Source organism: Dermacentor silvarum, chromosome 3 (assembly GCF_013339745.2).
Source record: "Dermacentor silvarum isolate Dsil-2018 chromosome 3, BIME_Dsil_1.4, whole genome shotgun sequence".
In the NCBI taxonomy this organism is placed as follows: Eukaryota; Metazoa; Arthropoda; class Arachnida; order Ixodida; family Ixodidae; genus Dermacentor; species Dermacentor silvarum.
The window spans coordinates 200,494,461-200,520,289 of NC_051156.1; the positions used below are offsets into that span (position 1 = coordinate 200,494,461).

Genomic DNA, 25,829 nt, shown 5'->3' on the forward strand with positions numbered 1-25,829 from the left:
TGTGTGCCAAGTTGTGTCGCCAAGAGTCAAATCACATCACTAAAGGTGATGTAGAATCTAAGTGCACGAGCCAAAACTACGTCTATGTCACACGAACTGGAAACGGAGAAGGCGATATAATGCACAGTTAGTCCTAAATTAACACATTTCATTCTGTGAGTATAGCACTACTGTATTTACTCATATGAGGCCTGCACCCCGACTATGAAGTGCGGAAATTTCTGGAAAAAAAATATGTTTCACTAAGCGTCCCGTATGCCGGTTAACTTCTGCAAGCCGCTACAAGATAGCACTAGTTACTGCCCTGGCAACGATGGGATCATTGTCACCACCGGATCACATGGCATACTTCCACTGTGCTTCAGTGATGTCAGCTGTGCTGTGGTGCAGTTAGCTGAATCATGCTTTCAGGCACGTTCCGCTGGCAATGATGGGGAAGCACCTGGCAGCACGTACTGCAACCTTCAAGCTCCAGGTGATTGCACTGTCATCAAGAGCTTCAAGGTGATGGGAATCTCGAACAGTGTAATCAACATGGAGGATGACCAGCTTTGGGAGGGTGCCAATGAGGCAAACTCGTCAAATCGCGAGGGCAGCAGAAGAAAACTGAATACAAGTGTTCATAGTCAGCCACTATTACATTCTTCTGCATAACAGTCCGAGTGCAGTTTGAGGCTTCAGTGATAAGCCATTCACCTGCCTTGTGCAACGCCTGTGCCCTGTAAAAAAAATTTAAAAAAAATAAAAAAAGGGGGGATGCGGGGCTTAAATGAGTAAGTGCGGTATATGGGCACTTGAGAAAATTCAATGTGCTGTGAAAAAATTGTTGCCAAGCAAGAGCACAGCGATTTTTATAGTGTAACTGATTTCCTTTCCGTGTCATTTGCAATTGATTTTTCATGTGGTACAGTAAAATAATGAACACTTCTGTGAAACCAAATTTTTGTTTTTATAAATTGTAGACATATTCATCTGAACTTAATTAGGCACCAGCTTTCCTGCAATTCACAGACCCTCAAAATAAAGAAGCGTGCTTGAAAACTCTGTCATTCAGCAAAGTACCTTTTTTTTTTTTTTTTTTTTGACAGTCATTACGGGAGATGGAGGCACTTTGAATTGCAAGGTGCCTAATCTCGCGTTCATACAGTAATAGACCAAACTTGCCACATTCCGTGTCTATGTGCACTTGTCGCACCATGGCCTAAAACCTTTTGCAGTTCAGTGTGCAACTATATTATTTGGTCTTTCCACATGAAATCCGTTCAAAAAAAGGAGACGGTACCTTTCCACTGCCTGCCGCTAATGGCAGGCAGACTTGATTGTGCGTGCACAGCGGACAATAAGGAATGCACAAGTGGCTGCACCTGCGCTAGTTGGCTCATACTGACTAAATTCAAACAGCAAAATGCAACTACTGCATCACAAGGATTATTCGCATTTCCTTGCTTTGTGATGATGTAGTTGCGTTCTCCTGTTTTTACTAGTCGACAAGTGGTCATTTGTAGCTTGGCCTTTGAGATTTGGTGCGCAAACCACGAGGCCACGCTGGACGTGATTTCTCTTTGTCTGCCATGTTGTACTGCATACTTTGGGACTTTGACCAGCAGGCACAAAAAGGAAACGATGGCATGTGTAGCGCAGCAGATGCACATGCATTTACTGATGGCCTACTCCTGTCTGCAACATTTCTGCACTTCTGTCTGGTTTGGATGATGGCACTCGTGGGCAGCCGTAGGCAAATATGGGAGCCTTACTGTCCCAGTACCCTGAAATTCACAGCTGCAGTGGTGCTGCCCTTTGATGTGCAGTGCTGCGCTTAAATGCACTTGTAAACGAGTGTGAACATGTGTATAAACTTATTGAGGAGGTTTTTTTTAACGTTTAAAAGCGACATGGCTGCTGAGAGACCTCGTAGTGGAGGGCTCTGGACTAATTTTGACTACCGTGGGCTCAACGGGCACCCAGTGCTCTGTACATCAGTCTACCTTTATCGAAATCTGGTCGCCACAGCTAGGATTCAAACCTGCAACCTGATGCTCTGCAGCACAGAATGCCATAGCCACTGGGCCACAACGACGAGCACGGACGTCTTCATAAGATACAGCACTCCAATGAAGACAACAGAGAGATACCACAAATAAAAAAAAGCTTTACTGCCACCATTGCAACATAACAGGAGGCACATGGATCTAACAAGGACTCAAAAAGGGAGGCATCTACATACAAAAATACTCGGTGCACTAGACTCTGTACAATGTGCAACAGCCTGTACCGTTCCACGCAGGCAGTCCAGGTCACAAAAATAATACTCTGCAGAAATGGCTTTACAAGGCATTTGCACACGTGCAAATATTAGCCCGAGAAAATGACTCGATATGTGTGTCTCATTGTCAAGCATACATAATGTCTGGGCAGTCATGTGAAAAGTGGTGGTATGTGCAGGACTGTTTCCCTCCCTACCCACATCCCGATATCTTCCACAAAACACACATCAGCAATGTAATTGAGTACGGTACATATCGGTCTACTCCGGTACTGTGTGTACAAGATGTACCATCTGCTCTAAAAAAAGAAAGACCCCTTCACAATTGTGGGCGAAGCTGATGCGAGGCCTTCGGTGAAGCTGTTGCTTCTGTCACTGGGCTTATTTGATAGTAGTAGAGTGGTCTCTGTGGACTTTAAAGCAAGTGAGTGCCAGCAACAAAAATACCACCATAACGATGACTTGTGGCTGTTATGGTGACAGTCATGCTGGGCTACGCATTTTAGGAACAGATGGTGCACCCAGCCTTCCATTATTTTAATGACTGTTTTAGATTTTTACAGCCAGGGTGGCTGTTTGTTTTTTAAACCATTGCAAAAGGCCTGCAACACACGTCATACCACTTCATCTAGTGTCCTACCCAAATAGCTGCCATGTGTGATATGCACATTCAAATACTGTATTTACTCAAATATAACCCCCCCCCCCTCCATTTCTTTTTATGTCCTTATGATCAAGTTCAAGATAAGTGAAACAGTGGCATGTATTTTTTTCTGACCATTTTACCCCGAGTCTTGTTGGTGTTGGAAGGAAGGGGTGGTATAATTCATGGGGTGGTTAAACTCGAGAAAATGCAGTACTTCAGTATCTTGAGATGGCTGGTCAAGTGCCTATCTTTATGTTCACAGAAGTAGGCAGGCTCTAACTGCCATTGTGACTAGGCATATGTCAAATATATCCACGTTTTGGAGACTTCAGATGAATAATTAACACCTAATGAAGCGAAGGTAAAGTTCTTATTTGACAATATTAGGCAATAAATGTTCAAAGCCCATGCTGTTTTATAAGCAGTTCAATGCCATGCTGTACAATTAAGAGCTGCACAATCGCAACTACCTCACAGAGTGCGCACATTTGAAACAGAGCTGCACAATAACGGTCGTAATTCCAACCATATTTTATCCAAGCAACCCAAAAACAGGAGCATTAGCTTGAGCCCAACTACAATTTTTTCCGGTTTAAATACATGTGGAACACATGACTGTTCCTTTTAAGACAACCACTGAACTGATTCGAGTTAAACTTGTTTCATTAAAGAGTGCAAGTTAGATATTACCGACTGTTGGGTGCAAGATTTTGATTTAAAGCTTGAATGCTTAGTAGCGAAATTGCCAAAAATTCGTCAATTTTGAACAATTTAGCCACCAACGTTACAACCACATTACTCCACAACAAAAACAACACAAATCTGTAAGCTGTATCTGCAAAGGTTGCCAAATCTGACAAATATGTATTGTGCACTGCATAAACAAGCCTTGCCAAGGTCCTAATCTCAAATTAGTGGCATATTTCTAAGCATCTTATAATATAGTATCAGTTTTGTACTCTGTTTTGTATGCTTCGAAGATTGTAATTAATGCAGTTCACAGCAGTTCACAACATGTTAAAAGCAGACTGTTAAATTGAAACTTTAGAACATTTTTTAAATTGTTTTATGTAAAACATACTTCGTAGCTTCATGCCTACATAGCTACTTCGTAGCTTCATTGCTCTTTTCAGGATGCTGTTTTTCAGTGAACGGTGACTAGTCTAACTGCAAGGTTGTCATTCTCTTTGCATGCTCACCGAGACATGGTGTGACAGCCCATGTAGCCTGGACAAGTGCTTGTGGCACATTTTGATGCGCTAAGAAATGCTCTATGTGATCCTGTTGTGCTTGATAAAAAAACATTTCACCACACCATGAACACTGAAGGCCTCAATTCAATTGCAACACAAAAAATTTGCAATTTTCAGCTCTAGATACGACTTCCTTAAATCAATGTTCTACTGTATTAGCACCGAATAATACTGGTTAGAAAGGCTGCAGTTTTTCTGCTGCTCTTCCAGAGTAAGCCATGCTGCCAGTGTTGCATATAAATATTGTGGCACCTAAGGCAGTATTACTGTCTTTATAACACGTGATAACGCTCTTGCCATTTAAATATCTGATGATTGCACCATAAATCCAAGCAGGCATCAACCGAAAGCTAGTGCGAGAGTTGTGGTAACTCAAACAGGAAGGTGCAGTCTAGGTTCATCTAGAGTAGATAACATAGGTTGTGGCATAAATGCTTCTACTAAAGGCCAAGACCCTACGCTTACATATGCAGCAGAAGGGAACAGCAATGCGATGAAACATGAGTGCAAATTGTGTTTTTGTGGCACCTAGGGCCTATAAAAGGTCAATGAGGTTGTACTCTAAACTGCAAAAGCGGAGCAGAGTGAATGGAATGTAGAAAGAGAGAAGCATAAAAAAAAAAAATGGTGCACGATTACTAGTTGTTCTTTGCAGTTGTGGCCAAAATACAAACTGTTACTGGAGTTGCGAAGCAAAAGCATTATGTCTAACACCTTAAAGAGAACAACAGTTTACATGATGCCAAGAAGAAATCGATCGAGCATTTAGAAAGTGGCCAAAAAATAGCTGGTTCAAAACAAATGTACAAAAAAGAGAAAGAATGGGCATTACATAAGCTTAGCGCATAGCAGCAAGTCTCCAAAAACATGTCAGAAACTCGACTGTTCATGCGGACACCATCACCATAAAACACTTAAAATAGGTTCTTGTACAAGACTTAGTTCTCCCCAGTAGGTAATTTAAATGACTAAGTTACAAGGAGTGCAGACAGTAAATAAATAAACAAACTGTGTGTGTTCTAGGAAAGTAAATAACAGTTGGCTAGTTCTGGACCCGCAAACCACGACAAGCGTACCATGTAACATGCACATAAATACGTCCTGCGGCTGGTTGCAACAGTAACAAAAGCTCGGAAACATCAATAAGCGAGAGTTGTGATACAACGTGATAAATTTGCACCGCTGAAATGTACAACAAAAAGAGAGCAAAGAGCAAAACAATGTGAACATTCTGAAAACAAGAACTGAAAACACAATAAAATATAAGATAACAGAGGTGCCATGGTAAACAAAGTATGATAAAACCAGTGTGTGAAAGCAAAGCATGAAACATCAGAGATCTTTGCTACAGACCGTCGAACAAATCTGCACAAACAACAAATAGTACACCAAAAAGCGTCATAAAAGCACACATACACTTAATAACTTAGAAGCCCCACTCCCCACATTAATAATGAAGCCTTTAAAAGCACTGCATCTGCAAGCCAAGTCCTAGACACAACACAACTCATGTATCAACTGCAGATTACAAAAAAAAAAAAAGCCATACCATGACAGCAAGTTGACTCTTAATATCAATATATCAAAACAAGGAGTAAAATACTTTTCCTGTAAAAAAAAAAGGGGGGGGGGGGGGGGGCTGCTAATGAGTCAATCAGCACAGATTATTCACTGATCGTAAATGCTGCCTTGACAATACATCTTCACTCATTTGAGAACCAATTGTAGTCAACAAACTAAGATAAACACACATTTGCACAGAAAATGTGCAAACTAATGTGCCCTCCACTTGTGTAAGAGAGACCAAAACGGCAGTATATAGGGGCATGCTTATATACTCCAACCTATCCTCCCACACTGTGTGCAGAAAGTACTGGCTTGACAGGCCTTAGTAAGTGCTAAGGAAGCTACCTACACCTAATGCAATTTGTGATGTTAGAACAGCAATGCCAGCAAATTTTGCTATTCACACAGGCACTGAAAAGAAATTTTGCAGTCTTGCGACGCAGCCCGGACACCAAATCACTCCTTTAGAGCTTCATATCTAACTACAGGCATTCATATCATCGTATCTGATCTAGAAAAGATAAGGTCTTCATGCAAACCTGTTTCACATGGTGTCAATATCTCATTGTTCCATGGCTGACTGGTTTGTGATTCGCGGGCGGATGTGATTTCGCACTCTTAAGCTTCTGCTATAACTCAACTTATGATGCCATTCAGCATACGCTGTAACTGGTGCCGTAACTCTGCTTACGCTGCAACTTCAATTATGCTAATACTAATACACTTTCTCATACACTTTCACAATACGCACACACTTAAGTAAAGCTTCGCATTGTTTTGAAACAGACAAGCCATCGGCGACGTTCAGGTTTATTGCACACAGCATAGGCCGGGATTAGCATGAAAATAAGCACCGCATAACAGCAGCGGATATCTACGCTTTGGAATGAAGATGTTTCTTTCTGTTTAGCATAACCTGCTCACTGTATTTTACCAGCCCCCCCCCCCCCCCCCCCTCGCCTAATGTACGAGGCAGCCCAACGTTGCTTGCATCTTGCATGGTTGAAGAACATCACTGTATGAGGCTACTAAAACATTACTGTACCATAGATTACAAGCTACCAGAATGGAAAAAAAAAAAAACAGGAAAGAACCTATGCTATGAAGTGTTTTAAATTGCATTATGTTGTATTATTCCGTGCTACCCAGCACAACATAGTCCAAAAATAATTTCCTGCTCAAGCATAAAAAATGGCACTTGCGAACAGCCACTTGAGAAAGTGTGCAGAGTACCATATATACAGTAAAACATGCATTAAATTTTCCTTGGTAAATTCACACCATGTGAAACAGGCTTTACACCAAGCATGTGCATAAAAAGTAATTCACAGCTAAACTAACAAACATACTTCACGCTCGAGAATTCGTCTACTTAGCTTAATAAAGAAAAAGAAACTAACCATATTCTTGAAGCACACTCTTTCAGGAGGAAGTGGTGATGTTAGGCTTCACATCCTGGCCAAAAGTGATCGGTATTCGATAGATAATCAATGCACCACTTTCTCATTCCCCTCCAATACAGCGCAGACAGTCTCTGCCTAGGAATACCTAGCCTGTAACTGTTAGGTTTCAAGGCATAACCAGCACTTCTGCAGACCCAACATCGAAGCAACCACAGAGCAAGATCCAGCCACCAAAGTACTCATGTTACTTCCTCACAAAAGGCTTTACACTAATGAAAGTGCAAAGCAGCGCATCAGGCCAGTTGCTCGCAGGCTGACTTCTAATGAACGAGTGAATCATGCTTGCCTGAAGTATTAAAGGGAAACCAAAGGGGGAATATTAAGTCAAGCTTAGATAAGTAGACTACATTTCTTGAAATACCAAATTGGCCAGTCTTACTGCATGCATAATTTCAGTGCTCAAAGACCGCATGTTTGGAATCACGTACTTTTTGCGCCTTTTCGCGAAATTGGAATGATGGCGTCTGCCGTTGACAGCTCACATGTGAGTCGCGTGTGCAACAGAAAGCCCCTGTTCAACTCTGACAGTGAATTTGAGAGTGAAAGCGACGCACTAGGGTGTTCTTCGAGCGAGGAGGATGACGATAGCCTCATCGCTTCTTCTACCGAAAGTGATGACTCGGAAAGAGAAGACGACACTGACGTGGCTCCAGAGCGGTGCAATGTTTTCATGCTTAAAACATGAAGCATTTGGTTGAAAAAGCTTTAGAAGGCTTTTCGGTGGAGTGAAGTTTGAAAATAAGCCATAAAAGAAAGCAAAATAAGGTCACCTTTGGAAAAAATGATAAAACACTTAAAGAGTTAAAGAAACTAATGACTCACTTTAGCAACTTTCGGGAAACTTCCCCACATAAAGGTGACCCAAATTCGTCAAGATGAACTGTGAGGTTACCATTGCGGAAGGTGGTGACGCAGATCGGGCCCGACAATAAAGAAATGAGCAAAAACTTGGCCTTCATTTTCCTTGCGAATAAATCAACCCTTTTTCACCATAGAACAACAAATAGAATTTTGAAAACGTAGCCTACCAGCCTAAGCGAATTAACTGTCACCCTTTAGCGTCCCTTTAAGCACAAGTCATAAACGAAGTTGTCAATTTGACCCGGAAATAACTTATTCAATATCCCTGTGCTTGGTGCAGCTGAAGCTGCGCTGTAATATGATGCACGCTGTTCTCATCACAAACACCATCCCTTCTCCATGCGGTATATTTATAGCTGCCGTGTGCTGACTACAGGTCATGTATTCTGAAACAATCACTTTTGGTGGCACTTCCACATTATGCTAACTCTGTCACAATACCCCACCTGCAGTAAAAGGCACCTGCTGATGAAAGATTTTTGTGCTGGCCAGTTTGTGGTACAACCTGACAGCTTTTCATGCGAGTGTGCTGCCTAGTGGATGATAACCAGGATGATGTGAGAGAATGCTAACACAAGACGTGTGTGCAAACTCGCAGCTGTGCTTCTGGTTAAAAAGTTCCCTCAAGCATCCAGGAAGTAGGTGAACATCTCACATTTCTGTAGTCGTTTTAGCCAGCACCAGTAGGGTGCAGGTTGTGGTTTCTCTAGAAGTTGTTAGGCATTTAGTGGAGTGCCAATAAACATGCTTTGTTTTTGTTAATCGTTGTGTGCTGTCATATTCCACATTCACTCGTGTGGTGACACGGTTTGTGCAGGTGTTAGTCCGCTTTGACTGAGCCAGGAATGGCCAGAATGAGCCCACATACTTTAGCCAATCTAAGCATCCTTCAAGTGGAAATTTACAGCTAAATGATGGTTCCAGAAAACAGCACCAATTCACAGCAACACAAGTGACACTGAAAGAACATGGTGAGGAACGCTGCCTTCAACAGCAAGGCTGCGCAAAAATGAAATGAATTTGAACTTCAAGCAAAACACAAACACAGCCCCGTCTGCGGACTCTGTAATACCAATTACCAGTAACTTGGTAATTAATATAGTTATTTTTGTCTGTCGTAGTAGTGCAACTGTCTGTATGCACCAGTTAGATGAATGTGACTGAACTACCACACAAACTGACAAGGAAAATAAGTTTGCCTGCACATAGTTACACATTTAAGATGTGGTCCATATGCTCATCATATGGACATTCCCTTTCCATCAGAGGGCTTTCTATGATCGAAATCTGTGTTCAATTAGACAACCCTCTAGAAATGTCAGAAAGTTGGGCTGATGTCAACCTACTACTGCAGATAGTATACAGAGAAAAGAAAAAAGAAAACAGATGTGTAACTATATTATTGTCATCTACATCCACATACAAGCAAGCAGTCTTCAACACTCACTAGTGTGGTTGTATTAACACTGTTATCTTCTGTATTGCTGCCCTCTTACAAGGGTGTTAGAACGAAAGGCTACGGAAGAGTTGGTCCCTTCACGGTGGTTCACAGTACTTCAGCTGCTGCTGAAGTCGCTTCAGGTTTGTTCATAATTTTTGACAATGCTACCACATCTGCCAAAGCCAACTTTGTCCAGAGAGAAAGGTGAGGCTTAGGGAGCGCAACAATGTTGCAACATTGATCCATCACAACAGGTTAAGCGAGAAGAAGCTTGAAGTTATCCAGTGTTTCAGAAAGGCAGTTATAGCACACAGTTAACAAGCGTCTAGCTATAAACACTGACATGAAAGTTACCATATTTGCGCGCATATAACACAGACCAAGAGCTTGAGGAACTGAAGAAGAAAGTGCAGGTCCGAGTTATACTCAAACGTTGCCTTCACAAGCTGGTTCACGTCAATGCTGCGAGCATTGCCGTGAACTTGCATTTGAAGGCAGAATTCGCACATAAATATGCACTGCACTGCTGTGAAGCCGCACCGCGCCTTCAACAGAGGGCACCAGTGATGCTTTTCCTGGTACTGACAATGGTATTGAATTGCTCGTACAACAGTTAGAATTATGTTCAAGCCATTATTTGCGCGGGCTTTTTTAAACCATTCCTGGGAGCTCTAATGGGCTGCGCAGCTTATATGAGGAGGCGGGTTATGTGTGTGAAAACAGGGTATTTAAGCGACATTGTGCCATAATGCTCATAATATCACCGGCACCATGGTCCACTCTTTAAGCCATCAGGTAGCAATATAGACAATGAGCATATGCATTCTCATGGATATTTTCGATGGCCTACAGATTACAACTTGCACAAAACAGCAAGTCAAGGTTAAGAATATCAAGCAAAGACACACTGGTACAGTTTACAATTTATCCTACTTGGGAACTTCAAAGTATGATACTGTTTATACAACTTTTATGACTAGACTAGCAAGCTGCTGGACTGTTGTTGAGGAGACGTACCTAGTAATGTTTGTGCCTCGATTATGGTGTTCAACTGATCTCAATAATCAGTATCAAGCTATGAATTGTTGAATATCTCACGAATGTCGTGCATGAAAGTTCACAAATAATCTTAGCATGTGGAAGCAGTCACAATTGGCAGTAAATCTATCGCAATTAAGCTAAATTTTACTACTGACAAGTTCTTAAAACCAGGCACAGTTTGAAGCAGCCCCTTGGGAATATATTGCCGGAGACTTCTTAGTGTAAAACCACGCCAGGCAGAGTTTGTGTGGCAACGTCCTTTACCACAGTGACGTGCACTTGTTGGCTTCAACACAGAGTTATAGCATGCCGCTTCCACTCTACTTTAACACTACTGCTTTGGCCATCTGCCAACTTTATATATGCCTAGCTAAGCTACAGTAGATCAAGAGAATTGGGCTTGTTGGTGCATCTTTGCACGTGCAATGTGGCTAAGCCACGTCGCATATGCACCTGGTGCAGCTAAGCTAGCACGAGCAAAACTGGGAGATGAATAAGACAGTAGTGATAGCGCAGTAGCGGTATGCTAAAACTCTCTCGTCAGAGTACACTTCTGTGCACCACTACAGTACGATCTCCTCACATCGCCTCCAATCGTCATAAAGGCTATAGCCACACATCCTCTACAGTGTCACATCACCACAAAGCGTGAGCACTTGTAAATGGTTTTCTACTATGCGAAAAAATTTCTGCATACTGTCATCCATTACCTACAGCTGGGAAACAACTGGGGCTGCATTCTCCATAGATAATTCTTAGGGATATCACTTTCAGTGCCCACTGATTGACTGAGACAGTTGACGTGGATGTGACCAAAGGTATGCCATACCTTCAATCTGCGTTATTCTCACAGTGCGTAGTGTCCAAGTGCATTGACAAGATGGCCAGCGCTTCAGTGCGGTGTCACGCTGGATGTTACACCCCGTAAAATTGAAAGCATCCCCGAAAGTGACCGATCGAGGCCACAACCCAAAAATTGCCTTAGAGTAGAATAGTGCTTTTCACCGATAAGCCTCGAGCATGACTTGAACCACTGAAGCACCAACCTTCATACAATTCTGCTAGCCGTGAGGAGCCTCAGACTGCCTCTGGCGACAGTGTCATGCACTTTTTTCCTTCTTTTTGAAGCAGGATTACGTTTCTCCGAGGAAGCCTAGCTCTCTCTCTCTCTCTAGACAGAGTGGCTTTTGGCTTCTGTGTACCAACAGGTAGCTGCAGAGCTAACTGCTGTCCCGTGCTCCTCTGCTAGGTTTTCACTTTGGAGAGCTGCGCGAGCCGCCGCTTGGCAATCTGTCGCTGGTGCTCCTTCATCATGTCGTGGCTGGTGACATCTAGCTGAACAAACTGAAGTTCAAAAAAGAGATAAAACAGTTGTGAGACTGCGCATTGTGGGCTAATAAAATGTGAACGAGTTAGGACTAACGAGAACCCATTCTTTCATTTTGAGAGATGTTGGCATGATTTTGGACTTGTCCATGTGGTCTGGACCTACAACTGCATTCTGAAGCTGCTTAATTCAAATAAAGCTCCAGGTTTTATCGGTCAATTCAAACTTTCTGGCTTCTTGGAGAAGAGCAACACTGCCAAAAAACGCCTAATTGGAGGGCGCTCATAAGGCATCAGTATTCAATACACTATGCCGTTGTCAGATATTCAAGCTGCCGCATGTGTTGATACGTGCCAATAGAAGATGGTGCTACAAACCCAGTTGGTCTTCTGGAGCTCTGGTATGCCAGAAGTGCCATTTACAAGCAAACTCCCTTCTTTTGCAAAGCATCTATTACCTTTGTGGCGAAAACATCACACGGCAGTGTGCACATGCCGATGATGACCGCACTGAGTGGCCAATCGCAGCAGTAATGGCATGTGCCAGCACATGCGAAACAGTGATGAAAAGTTAAAAGAATGGATTGAGAAAAGAATTATTACAAAATTGTACTCATAAATAATGAGCGGATGTGTGGCCTACAGAAAAGCAAGCACGATAACCTTGGTAACAGTCACAATGACAGCTAAGGAGTGGATAGAGAGGAGGGAAATGAGAGCAGGTAAATGAGAGGGAAATACAGGGAATTTAGCCAGTGTAAAAGAGGCTGGCTAACCTGTGCTGGGGTAAGGTTATAGGGACTTAAAGGTGATAGAAGGAGACCAGAAATTAAATAAAGAGAGAAGGAGAAAAATAAAAAGGAGTAAAGTGCACACAACACTACGCAGCTGGTGAACACTCGAAGCATGTCACAATGTCTGTGTCCTCAGGAAGTGGAGCTAAGGGGCGGAGGTGAACGGCATAAGTTTCTGCGCTTGCCACGCGGCACCTTCTGATGAGAGAGTTGTTCAAGGTCGCAAAAGAAGGCAATAGGGATTATACCTGTGTGACGAGATAGTCCTCCTGAACAAGTGGCCCGGGCAGAGATCGCAGGGCCTCCAGCGTCTCGAACATGGCTGGGTAGCGCTTGCCAACATCTCCTCCTCCAAGCACACCTCGCAGAAGCACCAGAGCGACCTTGAAAAGCACCTTCACACCTAAGAAAGATGAGAGGCCAGCCAACAAGGAAGACAGTGGCCAGTCAGCACATATTGAAAGGCCGACTGCAACAAAACTTTGAACCGAGAAAAACCCTAGTTTTAAGATAGATTTGAGAGAGCAGCGAAAGCGTCACGACAAGCTCGCTGATATAGTAGCTGTTTTGGATAAAACAGCTACTATAAAAAAAAGGCGTCATTACCGCTTGTCTGAAGTTACGCATGACGCGCATGTTACGCAAGTTACACATGCAACTCTTTGGCATGACCTCCGAGATAAAACGGCATGTGCCACTGCCCGTGGTGTGCTGCAAAATCTCAGAGGTGGCATGCTGGGACTTCTGTCATAGCGACAACCACCAGGTGCATGCATTGTCTGCTTAGGTGTTGTGTAAAGGCTGCTAACAAGAAAACTATGCAATTACCAGCGCTGCGGCTTTGCCAAGAGAGAGATAAACGGGATGGGAAAGGCAGGGTGGTTAACCGGACAAGATGCTGGTTCGCTACCCTACGCTGGGGGAAGGGTAAGGGGAAATGAAAGACGGAAAGAACAACGGAGAGAAAAAGCAGTGAAACGGGGGGAAAGAAAAAAAAAGGATAGGGAAGACTGAACGTCCACGAGAACTACAGTCTCTCCAATAGGCCACTCTAACGTAACAATTTCAAGAGTGCCTTCACTGTCTTGTGGTGTGACGACTGTATAGGTCGGCATTCCAGGACGTTCTGCTCGTCAAGACTGGTCGTCAAGACTGCCTGTGTGCGCTGTTTTGGGGACAATGACAAAGAATAGGGGCTTTTCCAAGATTGCTTTATGGTATACAGTTAAACCTGCTTATAACGAACCTCCATATAACGAATTCCTGGATATAATGAAGTTTTTCTATTCCCCGCCGTTACTCCATAGAAGCACACGTATTTGAGACCTCTACATAACGAAGTGGCAGCAGGAGACTCCCTCAAAATAATGAATTTTCCCCGCCAACAACCTAGAGATTTCGCCCCAAATTTTGTCATTTTTGCGCGAGCAGCAACCGGAAGCACCTTCTCCGCGGCGACGGAACGCGAAGCGGAGGCAACACGCTTGGCGCGCTTGAATTCACATTGACTGCAAGGCGAGAGCGAGCGTACGTGTGCGTGCGTGCGAGCATGCGCAATACAGGCCTGCATCCCTCGGCCCGGCGATCTTGCCGCCGCAGGCGTGACCTTTCCCCCTCCCTTCATTCAAACCTGATCCCGCCACTTGCTGCAGCTGGCCTAGTCCGCCAAGCTGGCACTTTCCTTTTCCAGTTTATGTTGCCGAAGAAAAAAAAAACATTTTTTTTTTCAACGCGCTGGCAGCACCACTCTTTGGTTACTGCGTAAGTCTCTGCGCTTCACTTCACTAACCTGAAACTAAGTGACACTATAGGGCTGTTTATAGTAAAGCCACTTTAGTTTATAGTCCGATGTAACGCGAGCACAGGCGCGCACGCTACGTCACGTTGGAGAAAACGACCAACGTAACCGGTGGCTTCCGACGCGCCCCGACGGGCCCGGCGCCGAATTGGCTCCTGACCCATTCGCGCGTTGGTCGCGCCGGCTTCGCCGATCCACAATGCCATTTTGCACGAAGAAATAAAGGCTCCCGCACACACCGCTTCGCGGACGGTCGTAGACACCCTCGCCTGCAGATTTGGTGTCGCCGGACGTACATTTACACGAAGGGGCCGTATATTCGGTTGATCACTTTCGGGATACAAGATCACCTGCAGATTTGGTGTCGCCGGACGTACATTTACACGAAGGGGCCGTATATTCGGTTGATCACTTTCGGGATACGAGATACGATCACTTTTGCACTAGGCACCAGACACGTCTGCAAGAGACAGTGTGTGCTAGAGGAATGTTGTTGCTCCACGTCCGGTGTCTAGTTACGAGGTATCCCGAGAAAGTGATCATATCTCCAAAAGTGATCATATCTCCAAAAGCGATCGAAGGATAATACCGCTGGCAGTGCTATCATTGCTGAGCGACACATGGAGCACACTTTGTGCTGATGGCAATACAGTTCTATAGTCTTGAGCGAGCATTGCCAAAGTAGGCTAACAAAATTTTCACAGTAAAGTTTCGAGTTGCAACACATTCCCTATCTGTGCTGCCTCATTTCACAACGAGATTCTCGCAAAAGCAAATTTTTTCGCTTTCCCCGACGATTTCGTTATTGCGGGGTTCAACTGTACAAGTTGTTAAACATGTTCAGAAACACCCAATGAAGTTGTTTCCATGATGTTGTCTTTAAGGAGGCTCTTTTTTGTGGGGCACTGAAGAAAGCCCGTGAAATTTGACAAATGACATGCTTGCGCGTCTGGTATGCAGCGCTCTCAACCGTGTCTCCAAAGAATGAGGCCCGCATGTAAGTTGTTAAAGAAGTCAACAAGAATTTCGATCCGTTTCAGTGCTGCCCTAACACTTATCATTTTAGATCAGGGCAGATTTCCATCTTTGTAATGATAGTGCTGACGTACTTCTTGGACACCAGGGCCAATCACACATTTTTAAACGGACATGTGGCTGCCATTCCTTGTAAACAATGTTCAGAACGCTGCATATAGATGTGCACGTGTGCAGGGGTGTCATACTTTTCATATTTCGTGGGCTTTCTTCAGACCAAGGAAAAAAAGAACAACGTTAAAGATAACATCATGAACGTAACCTTATCGGGTGTTTCTGAGCATGCTCTACAACTTGCACAATCAAACACAAGTCGTAAAACAAATATTTAAGAAAGTTGCGTAACTAAACTTAGTTAATTAGCCAACTACGTAACTGCACACCAAAAATCTTGTGTAACTCGGGTCAACTAGAATAGCACGCAGTTGGTTCTGCTCGCCTGAGAGGTACCACTTATATTTAAAGCTTGGTTCAAGTTACGTGCAGTATCCGGTATGTCTAATAAAATTTCAGGTCGACAGCACTTTCAAGCTTGATAAAAGATTTGTAAGTTACTTTTAGGTGCAGGGAAACACAATGCACTTGGAAACATTGCAATGTTTAGGGTACATCGAGATGAGACTTTTATTGTGGCCAAGTAGCCCAGTGCCGGGCAACTTCGCAGAGGCTGCTCACCTTCACAGAGAAAAACGTCCCACACGCGAAGCACGGTAGCCCAAGGCAAGGTGCGGCTGTAGGCGCACATGAACCATTCTGTCATGTACATGATGGGATCCACACGCTGCTTTTTCTGCAAGGAAGAAGAAAAGTAGGCTCTAGAGGCATGGCAAAGATTGCTGAAGAGTAGATAAAAATGACAGCGAAAATAACGGTGAAGCAAGCACGTGTCCTATTGCCTCTCCTTGATCTCCCTCAGTGTCGTAGTCTGTAATTCTTTCGAGAGGGGGGGGGGGGGGGTGCATTCACTTGACCCGGAACAGGGAGAGGGAAGAAGGAGGGAGTTGGGTTGGGAAGGCTGCATACTCCCACAGAAATTTTGGGGGTGAGGGCACGTGCCTGGTGTGCCACCTCCTGGCTGTGCCACTGGTCTCCCTTTACACAGTGTTTCGCCAAGATGCATTTAAACTAACTCGCCCAACTTTCACTTATGCCAAGTTAAAACATAGTGCTGCAAATGACAAGAAGTGAAGGGACACCTCAGTGTTAACAGCACTTCAAAGCTCTACAGAGAAGAAGTGCACTTCTCAATCTCTGCACACTCAGTGGCTCTTCATTAGTGCTACAGAAGCCCTGCTACAACTGAACCTTGACATGATAAACAATGGATATAATAATGAAGTAAATATGAAATTTGGTCGGCCATGCATTATTTCAGAGCGTTCTGGTACTGTAATGAAAACGTAAATCCAGATCCAAGACTATATGTGTGTTTTTGCCAATTGGCTGGCCTGCAGCCAGCAGGCCAAAACACTAATCCTGTGTGATCGCGGCCATAACACGGTTGCATACTAACATGCAAGGTGCGTTTGTAATCTAGTGTTGTCCACACGCCATGAATTGGCACGGCAAGCTGCCAACAGATCAAGAAAATCTACAAGGGACCCTTGACCTGTCGTTGAGAGGCATCACACCTGTGTTGGGTTTCTTGGGTATAACAGATATACAACAAACATATTTGCATCTCGAATGTGACTTCATTATAACAAGGTTTTATTATATGATGCCACAACAGTCGCATGCAACAAACAGCACAGTTTTCACATAGGCAGTGCTTGGAAGGCCAACTACAATCGAAATTTCACTATGGCTAAATTAGTTACATAGGGATAGTATATACTACTGAAGCAACCTTGGCAAAGCTACAGGGCTGGTAATTGTCTAATTTTCTTATTAGGAGCTTTTAAATAGCACCTGGTGGTGAGTGCATATAGCGCAAGTCCCAGCATGTTGCCTCCAAGACTTTTCAGCACGCCGCGGCCAGCCACATTATCTCGGAGGTCATGCCAAGAAGCTCCCAGCACTCCCAGCAAGCAGTAATGGCAGTGCTTTTTTTTTTTTTTTTTTTCAGCTGTGGTATGAAAAGCCGCTCTTTTTGCTAGCTTTTCATGATGCATCTACTCATATTTTGAACTGAAAAATATTACACAGAAATGCCCCTATATCTACACTATCTGATATTAGGTTTTTACAAGGGCCATAATATTATTGCAGTTGGCCTTTAAAGACTTTGTAAGCAATCCGTGACAGTGAGCACAACACTATCATGAGAAACACTGTCACTACTGTCAGAGAAAGGTCATGATGCAAGCAACAAAAGACAACTGAAAAGTACAGTAAAGCCGTGTTAACTCGAAGTTGTAACAACAGAGAAACATTTCGAGATAAGCACATTCACGAGAATATGAGCCCTTGGCCACGCATAGACCATACAGAGCCTTCCGAAATAGGTACCAGTAGGCGCTAAATTTCTCGCAAAATCTGAATATATCAGGAGCGGTATTTTCAGTAAATCACTTTTCTAGATACTGTGCAGCTTGGCACCCGACACGTCGGGTGTCTACAGGCAACGGCGATCCACGCACACAGCCAAGCAAACGCTGGTGCATGTATACAAAAAAAAGTAATCGGCCCGGAATACCGCCCTAGGGCCGCAATATTGTAGCCATGCCTTCCGCTCGACTTCATCCACCGTTCTCGGCTGGCTTATTTCATTAATAATGAGGGTGGAGCATCGCTATGACAAAAGGGTAAGCGCGATAAAAATTGGCATCAGAAATTCCTTGTCTCGGCTGATGTAGCGCGTGGATTCACAAACACAGAAATGCAGAGCACGGCAAACAAGCAAACTGACGACACTCGGCTCACATGTGAGCATTCATGTTGCGGAGCTCACATGTAACTTCTCACACTTATCGCATTTCATCAGGAGTGAGAATGATGCTCCGCCCACATTATCAATGAGATTGCAGCCAGCCATGAACGGTCGATAATAAGAGTGGCGTAGAATCAAGCGGAATGCGCTACAAACTTGGGGTACCAGCACTTTTCAGCGATATCACAGGTACACACAAAGTATTGACACCTTTGGGTAGTGAAATTTTCCCGAAATTTTCGCAGCCAAGATTTCAAGATATCCAAAGTATGGCGCAAAAGCATTTCAAGATAAGAGGTGAAAAATACATGGAGTTGACACCAAGCCAGGAAAGAATTTTGGCTCAGCCGATATTTTGAGACATCAGAGTTCAAGTTTACAAGGATTTACTGTACACTAGCACCTACACTTTTAGGTGGCCACTTCAATACTCACTAAATGACGATGTGTAGATGGGGAAACCTTTTTGAGTAGTGCAAACAATATCTCTCCATCCAGCTGGACAGCATCCTGCAATGATCAAAGGAACCATGAGGAACCCTATAGCTGCATAAAATGAGATGCATTACCGTTTAAGCCCACGCAACAATAGCAAGACAACACACAACAGTTTCTACCAATAACTTCACAACAGTGTCTGGCTTTCACATGACAAAAGTTTTATAAACAAGCCACTGAGAAAACGTAATCCTTCAAACCAAACTGCAAGGGAAGAGCAAACAGCCAAATTCCCTTCCACAGATATTGCAATGATGCCTTACTGAGCAGCACATCACAATAAGAGCGAGCAATGATACAGAAAAACGTAATGTAGGTAGCTGATATTGACACGTGTACTCGTTTATCTTTCTCAGGTGACCGCGTTTCACCATCTAACAAATGTCATCGCTCAGCGCTGGACGCGCCTGCGTGTATCGGAAGTTTATCGAATGTTATCGATGGGTCTATCCGCTGTCTGTTGTCACCGAGCCTTGTGTAATCTGATTGTATGCGCAACGCTAATTGTGTAGTACCTTCTGAAAAATACACGGGCACCAGCGATTACTCTGGAATCTTCGATGACTCATGCATAAAAGCCGACGCGCTTGACCCGCTGATCAGATTTTTTTCGCCGACCGCCGACTGTGTTTGCCGCTATGGTTGTGTTTCGAGTGTCACTTGTTTTGTGGGCACAAGTTTGCCCAATAAAAAGCTAGTTTTGTCATTCACAGTTTTGCTACTGTGTTATTCACCGTTACTACCGTGACAATATTCTAGTTGAAATTAAGAGACAGAAGTGCAATTGGAAAAGTCGTGTTACATATAGGACAGATAACTGGTGATTAATCAAAGTGATAGACTGGGCACCAAGGGATGAAAACCACAGTTGGGGGTGGGAAAAAATCAGATGGTGTGATGAGCTTAGGAAATATAACCCCCAATTCCCAAATTCTTTCGTAAAAATGTCTACAAATCTACACATTTTTCTGTTTGCTCCAGAAAATTATTGAATGTTGTCGGACGCGAGGACATACTGTGGCACCATTTACCGCCAGCCCCTGAGTGACATGTAAAGTTTGACCATGTGAGAAGTGTCTGCTACACATCAGCGCAGTGCGCTACAGTTTGCATTGTACCGGCCATATTTAGCTATTACTTTTAAGCGAGAGTGATTTTTTTGGAAGGTTCAACTATTTGGTATGCCATATGAGAAAATCTGGCGTACTTTCGCACCATTTTATCAAACTTTGCTACACGTGCTGTCTTGCATGCCAACTAGTTTACAAAAATGGACGGACGTGCTAGCTTCTACGGAACCTGAATGGTCAATAAAATGTTGTGGCTCGTTTTTAAAGCAAACATATATAAGCACAAGATCACCGGACTTGCCCCTCAACAGTGAAGCATTTTGATACGGGAAAGGAGCTACCTACCTGTTAGATACAACTAAGTTAGTTTGCACAGTATCACAATGTAACGAGGGTGTTGTAGCGCACGTTAAAGAACACCAGGTGGTCAAAATTAATCCAGAGCCCTCCACTACAGCGTGCCTCATAATCAGAACTGGTTTTGGCACGTAAAATCTCAGAAAGAGGAGCACAACGTAACGAGCTTGGGCGTATAGCTTGCTTGAACACTAATGACAATCCTTTGAACAATGTTCAAGACCTCTTTGTTGGTGTCGTATCAGGATTTTTGCCGAAGGCACAAGCATAGCTGTTTCACTCCATTTGTTTAGTCATTGTTGTTTGCTTGTCTACTATGACATGTCGTTTCATATCATAACTGTATAATGTACCTATGTGTGTAGCATCATATTGGCTTAGCCCTTAACCACAACGTGATTAGCCAGAAAATAGTTCAACAAATTTTGGTCAGGTTTATGTATAGTGCAAAGTTTTGTTGTTAGCCTGCGAGATGACTGTCCTATTCATTTCCCGCTGACAGGTAGCAGACAGCAGTGGATAAATGTGTGCCGATTATGTTTCACAGTACTGATAAACACAGAGGAGGGAACTAAATGTATTTTCTGCGTTTAGTACAGAGAATGCCAAGAAAAGAAATGAAATTTTGCTAAATAATTTCTGCGTTATGTCGTGGAAAAAGCTTAATTTTATGCAGTGTTGGCACCACAATGTTGCAACAATTGCTTATGCGATTTGTTGTTAAAAAAATAAAAGGCTATACCGATACCGTCTTTTTTTCACAACGGTAAACAACATTTATAAGCTGCACATGGCGAATGCAAATCTTTTATGAAAAGTTAACGTATGATGCCGTGACTACAGATCTATTGCACAATAAAACGTAGGGCAGGTCTAATTAGTGCAGCATAGTGCCTTTCCCCCTCCCAAGAAAAACTGACACTAACCAAAATAAATGAGCGTTTTTGGAATGTGCGGAGCACCAGAGCTCTGATGTGAGCCTCTCGATACAAGTACTAAAATATAGTGTTCCGAGCATTTCAAAGCAACTTTTTCACTGCTAACACAGTAGTCAGTGATTGTTGATTACAAAAGACAACGTTTCTGGATAAAAAATGATATAACAAGCCTCTTAAACCGCAGAATAGACTGCTCACGGTAAGCCGGGCGAGTGCTGCCGAGACAAAGCAGTGTGAAGTGATCCAACTTTTGACGCAAAAACGATGGCAGCACCAGCGCTTCTAGTGAAGGTCCTCATGCCCAACACCCAAATTAAAAAAAAAGAACATTACATGTGTGATTTATCTCTTACTTTCACCCGAAATATTGATGGAACACGTTTTCTGTGAAAATGATACCTTCACTCAACGCTCGAGTAAGGTTCGAGCATAATTACCTGAACATATGATAACGAAAGGAACTGAAATCATCAAAGAATTTGTTCAAGTGCCAAAGCTCAAATGCACGACGCGAACATAGTATGAGTGTGGCTCGTCTTTGGCAACGTCGGTACAGACAGCCAGGGACAGTACTGGACGAAATTAGCTGAGGCCACTGAGAGACGCCTCCATTCTGCTGTAATTATGATGACCCAAGGTGTAGACACTTGACATAAAGTGTTCTGCTAACTGGGTGACCATGGCAGTGATGCTACTGCGGACTTCTGATTTGGAGCAATTTTTGGAGCATCAGAAATTTCATTTTGGAGCACTTTGGAGCAGGCAATTTGGCATTTGGGAGCAGCTTGGAGCAGCTGATTTTTCACATCCTGAAGTATTTCAAAAAAACGAGTGTACATGCGACACACACACACACACACACACAAATTGATATCGTGTCATATATTGCTAGTTTTCCCAGATGTCATTCCGTATATCCATAAACAGAAATGATGGACACATTGGCGGCATGCAGTTATTATAATCACATGTCATGCTGCGCTTCAAACAAGCGACAGTAGAACCCCGCTGTTACGTTCCCGGGCGCTGCGTCTTCCCGGCTGTTAAGCTCCCATAGTACCCAATGCATTGGTAGCACCGCTGTTGCGTCGCAAATGTGGGACCACTCCCGCATCATGTGGCCTCTGGGCTGCTGTGCCTTTGTTCTGCGTTTTTCATGCTTGTATGGCATTCTTTACTGCTGCTCTACAAAGAGCATGGTGCCTGGGTTTCAAACCAAGTGAGGTGCAGAACTATGTGGGCATAAATATACAGTAGTTCTAGCGTTGTACCTGCAGACTGCCTCATTGATAGCAGTCTCTAGTGCAGTCAGTGAGGCATTGTTTTTTTTTGGTAGAATCGACCATGCTACTGAATGAAGGCTCTCAGCAGCCTTCTGAATCATCTTCCATTGACATGGAGGTTAGGAGAGTCTCTGATAGATAGGCAGCAATGCAGCTGCTAGGTGCTTTCCAGCCTGTACTTTTGTATGATGCCTCACTTCTGCAGCCAGGTGTCTGTGCCAGCCCAAGTGGTCTAGTGAGCAGAGCTCATGATGAGGTTCTCTTTATGAAGGGGTGGTAGATAGGTATTGTTGCGAGATATCGTGGAATTACGATAATAGAGTCGGCACACGATGTGCTAAGTCACGGGTACGAGGTACCGACGCGAAATGCCTGGTCGCGGGTCCAAATAATAGACGCTCTGTAATCGCGCAGTCGGAGGGGCCGACGCGCGAAATGCCTAGCCGCGGGCTCGAGGAGTCGACGCTCGAGGTGCCGACGCGCGAAGTGCCTAGCCGCGGGTCCGACGAGTCGACACTCGATGAGCGATGTACCGACGTGCGAAATGCCTAGCCGCGGGCTTGAGGAGGCGGCGCTCGATTAGCTTAGTCGCGCCTTCCGAGGTGCCGACGCGCGAAATGCCTAGCCGCGGGCTCGAGGAGTTGACGCTCGCAGGGCCGACGCGCGAAGTGCCTAGCCGCGGGTCCGAGGAGTCGAGACTCGCTGAGCGATGTGCCGACGCGCGAAATGCGTAGCCGCGGGCTCGAGGAGTCGACGCTCGAGGTGCTTAGTCGCGCAGTCGGAGGCGCCGATGCACGAAATGCTTAGGCAAGGATCCGAGAAGCCCGCGCGCGATGTGCTTGATCGCCGAGTCGGAGACGCCTACGCGCGAAAGGCTTAGCCGCGTGACCGAGGATTCCGTGCCCGAAGCGAGGTCGCGAATCCGCGTCACCGATGCTCCGAATGCTTAGCCGCGGGTCTGAGACGTCTACAAAAAGCGGGATCGGCCACGCTGCTGCGATGTCCACGTAGCGCCCGCTCTACTAGTCGAGATTACGGAAACCGCTCAGAGCTCGCGAAGAGACCGCAGCAAGCGGTGCAGACGACGCCATCGCGAAGCGAGCACCGGACCAATGGCGAACCGCGCTGGAGTCACGTGGCGTGCGCGGGCAATCGGTGGCTCCGGCACGACCTTCAATCGTTTGCTTTTTGTGTGCTTGTTTCTGTATGGAGGAGATAGCTGAAGCGGCAAATTTGAAGACGGAGAAATGCGCTTTCCAACGAGTCCAAGATGGCGGCGCTCGGCTGCGCCGTTCCGGAGATATCGTGGCTTGAAAAACGCCGTTTTTTCGCGATTTCCGCGAAATTTTTCGGCACCTTGGCTGATACAATTTTTTTAGAGCACTTCTACTTGGTTTTCAGCGATGATATTTCGGAATCAGATAAAATAAGAGTTACAGAAATTGAAAATGTGATTTTCAAAAAATCGATCTTTTAGCCATTTTTCACGATGCGAAAGCCGCGTCCCCCCTTAATCGGGACGCACGCGCTAGTGCTGTTTAGTCTCCTGTTCGCAACTAAGGCTAGCCTTATCATCGCGTTGCACGTTTTAATTCCCCGTTGGTGCAATTGTCGACGATAGACGCCGCCAAATCCGAGGTTGTTTGGCGCAGTTAGGCGCAATTTTCGTCGATTGTATCAGGATGGCGCAGTAAATCCCATTTGGCGCACTTTGGCGCAGTTGGCGCAGGAGTGGAATCACTGCCATGGTGAAACTATGACACACAGTAGGCCTGCTCACCAGTCCAGGGCTGTAGTACCCTCGCAGGTACTTGTCGCAGATGGCCACGAGACACCAGAAGGCGTGCTCGGCCGGCATGTGCATGAGCAGGACGGCTGCGATAGGCGCTTGGCCCTGGCAGTAGCCTACTGCAGGGTTCAGCACCGAGTAGGCTTTCAGTATTCGGAAGAGGTCTTCCTGCCTGCCGAAACAAGTGCAGTAGGAAGACAGAATGTAACCAAACCTCTGACAAAACACTAAGCTCAAAACCAGGCAAGCACAGTACTTTGAGCAACCTACCCATGGCCATGGTCCTTCACAAACATTTCGTGCTGTGGAAATTGTCGATGCAGGTCTTTACGGATGTCATCGACCCATCGTGGGTCACCTGGGTGCTTGTCCAGCTCCTAGTGAAGCAGACACAAACAGAATAGCACAACACACTTTAGCTTCATTTTTGCAGCGCCCCATCAGCAGAAACACCACAGGTAGTACAGTCATTCTAACGGACATGCAAATGAAGTTCTGTAATAAGTCTCAGTTTCTGCAAAGGAATACAGCAACACAGAAGCAAGTGAAACCACTAATCAGCACATTCACAAAAGCAATAGAGTCGAACCTCGATAGTGCAAAGTTCTACTTGCAGCGAAAAACTCTGTTATATCGTGAATTTCATTAACTCGAAGTTTCGTTAACTCAATAGAACTAAGATCAGGAAATAAAAATAGTTCGTTACATCCAAATTTCGTTAAATCGACGTTTGTTATATCAAAGTTTAACTATACCAATCTAATGCCAGCAATCCTAACTTTGAATGAATAAGTAAAAAAAAAAAAACATTTTTTTACCTAAGTATAATCAACAGCCCTAAGTCAGCAGGTGAAAATCACTATCTTCACGTGAAGAAAACAGCAAATCTAGATCCGTCATTTCAAGCCTTAACTATAAGTAGTAGTGCTTTATATTTTACAGCATCAAAAATCTCAACTGTGTTGCTGCATACGCCTAGCTAAATGATTCCTTCTTGCCAGACGTCATAGGTAGCTTATTCACTGAAAAAAGGCATGCTAATCTTCGTGAAGAGTTCTTAAAAAAAAAAAAAAAAACTTCCAAGTTCATATCAGTATAATATCTCCAGCTTCCCTTTTAGTGCACAATCTTGTACAGAAAAGGTGGTGCTCCTGAAGTGAGATAACATCCCTAGCAAAAATTCTAATAGAGGTTTGTATTAGTCTAATACAGTTTTGTATTAGTTGTATTAGTTTTGTATTAGACTAATAGAAATTTATTAGAAGTTTGTATTGGTCTAATACAGTTTTGTATTAGTTGTATCAGTTTTGTATTAGACCAATAGAAATTTCTATTAGTCGTACTGATTTACCTATAAGACCAATAGGCCCTGTATTAGTCTTATGCAAACAGTGTTGCGTGTCTACTAGTATCTCTGTTAGACTAATAGGTCCTATTGGTCTTATGCAGATTGTTGCTGGTCTGATACAACATGTATTGCTGGATTCCACAGCTCGTGTTTGCTGGTGAAAGTTGGTGAAAAAAATAGACTAGCG

At 44.2% G+C, this 25,829-nt stretch overlaps 1 protein-coding gene across 2 annotated transcripts in view; it reads right to left on the reverse strand.

The window, feature by feature from the left end:
- Window positions 1-2,140: 2,140 nt before the first annotated feature.
- LOC119446482 (TBC1 domain family member 10B) overlaps window positions 2,141-25,829 on the reverse strand; it is a 36,901-nt gene continuing 13,212 nt past the window's right edge. For both annotated transcript variants that reach the window (XM_037710919.2, XM_049664173.1), the window contains exons 5-10: window positions 24,565-24,671; window positions 24,286-24,466; window positions 18,795-18,869; window positions 16,163-16,277; window positions 12,903-13,057; window positions 2,141-11,878 (exon numbers count right to left, since the gene is read on the reverse strand). In XM_037710919.2, the coding sequence (XP_037566847.1) occupies window positions 11,780-11,878; window positions 12,903-13,057; window positions 16,163-16,277; window positions 18,795-18,869; window positions 24,286-24,466; window positions 24,565-24,671 (732 nt within the window). In that variant the 3' untranslated portion in view covers window positions 2,141-11,779. The remainder of the gene's footprint in view (window positions 11,879-12,902; window positions 13,058-16,162; window positions 16,278-18,794; window positions 18,870-24,285; window positions 24,467-24,564; window positions 24,672-25,829) is intronic.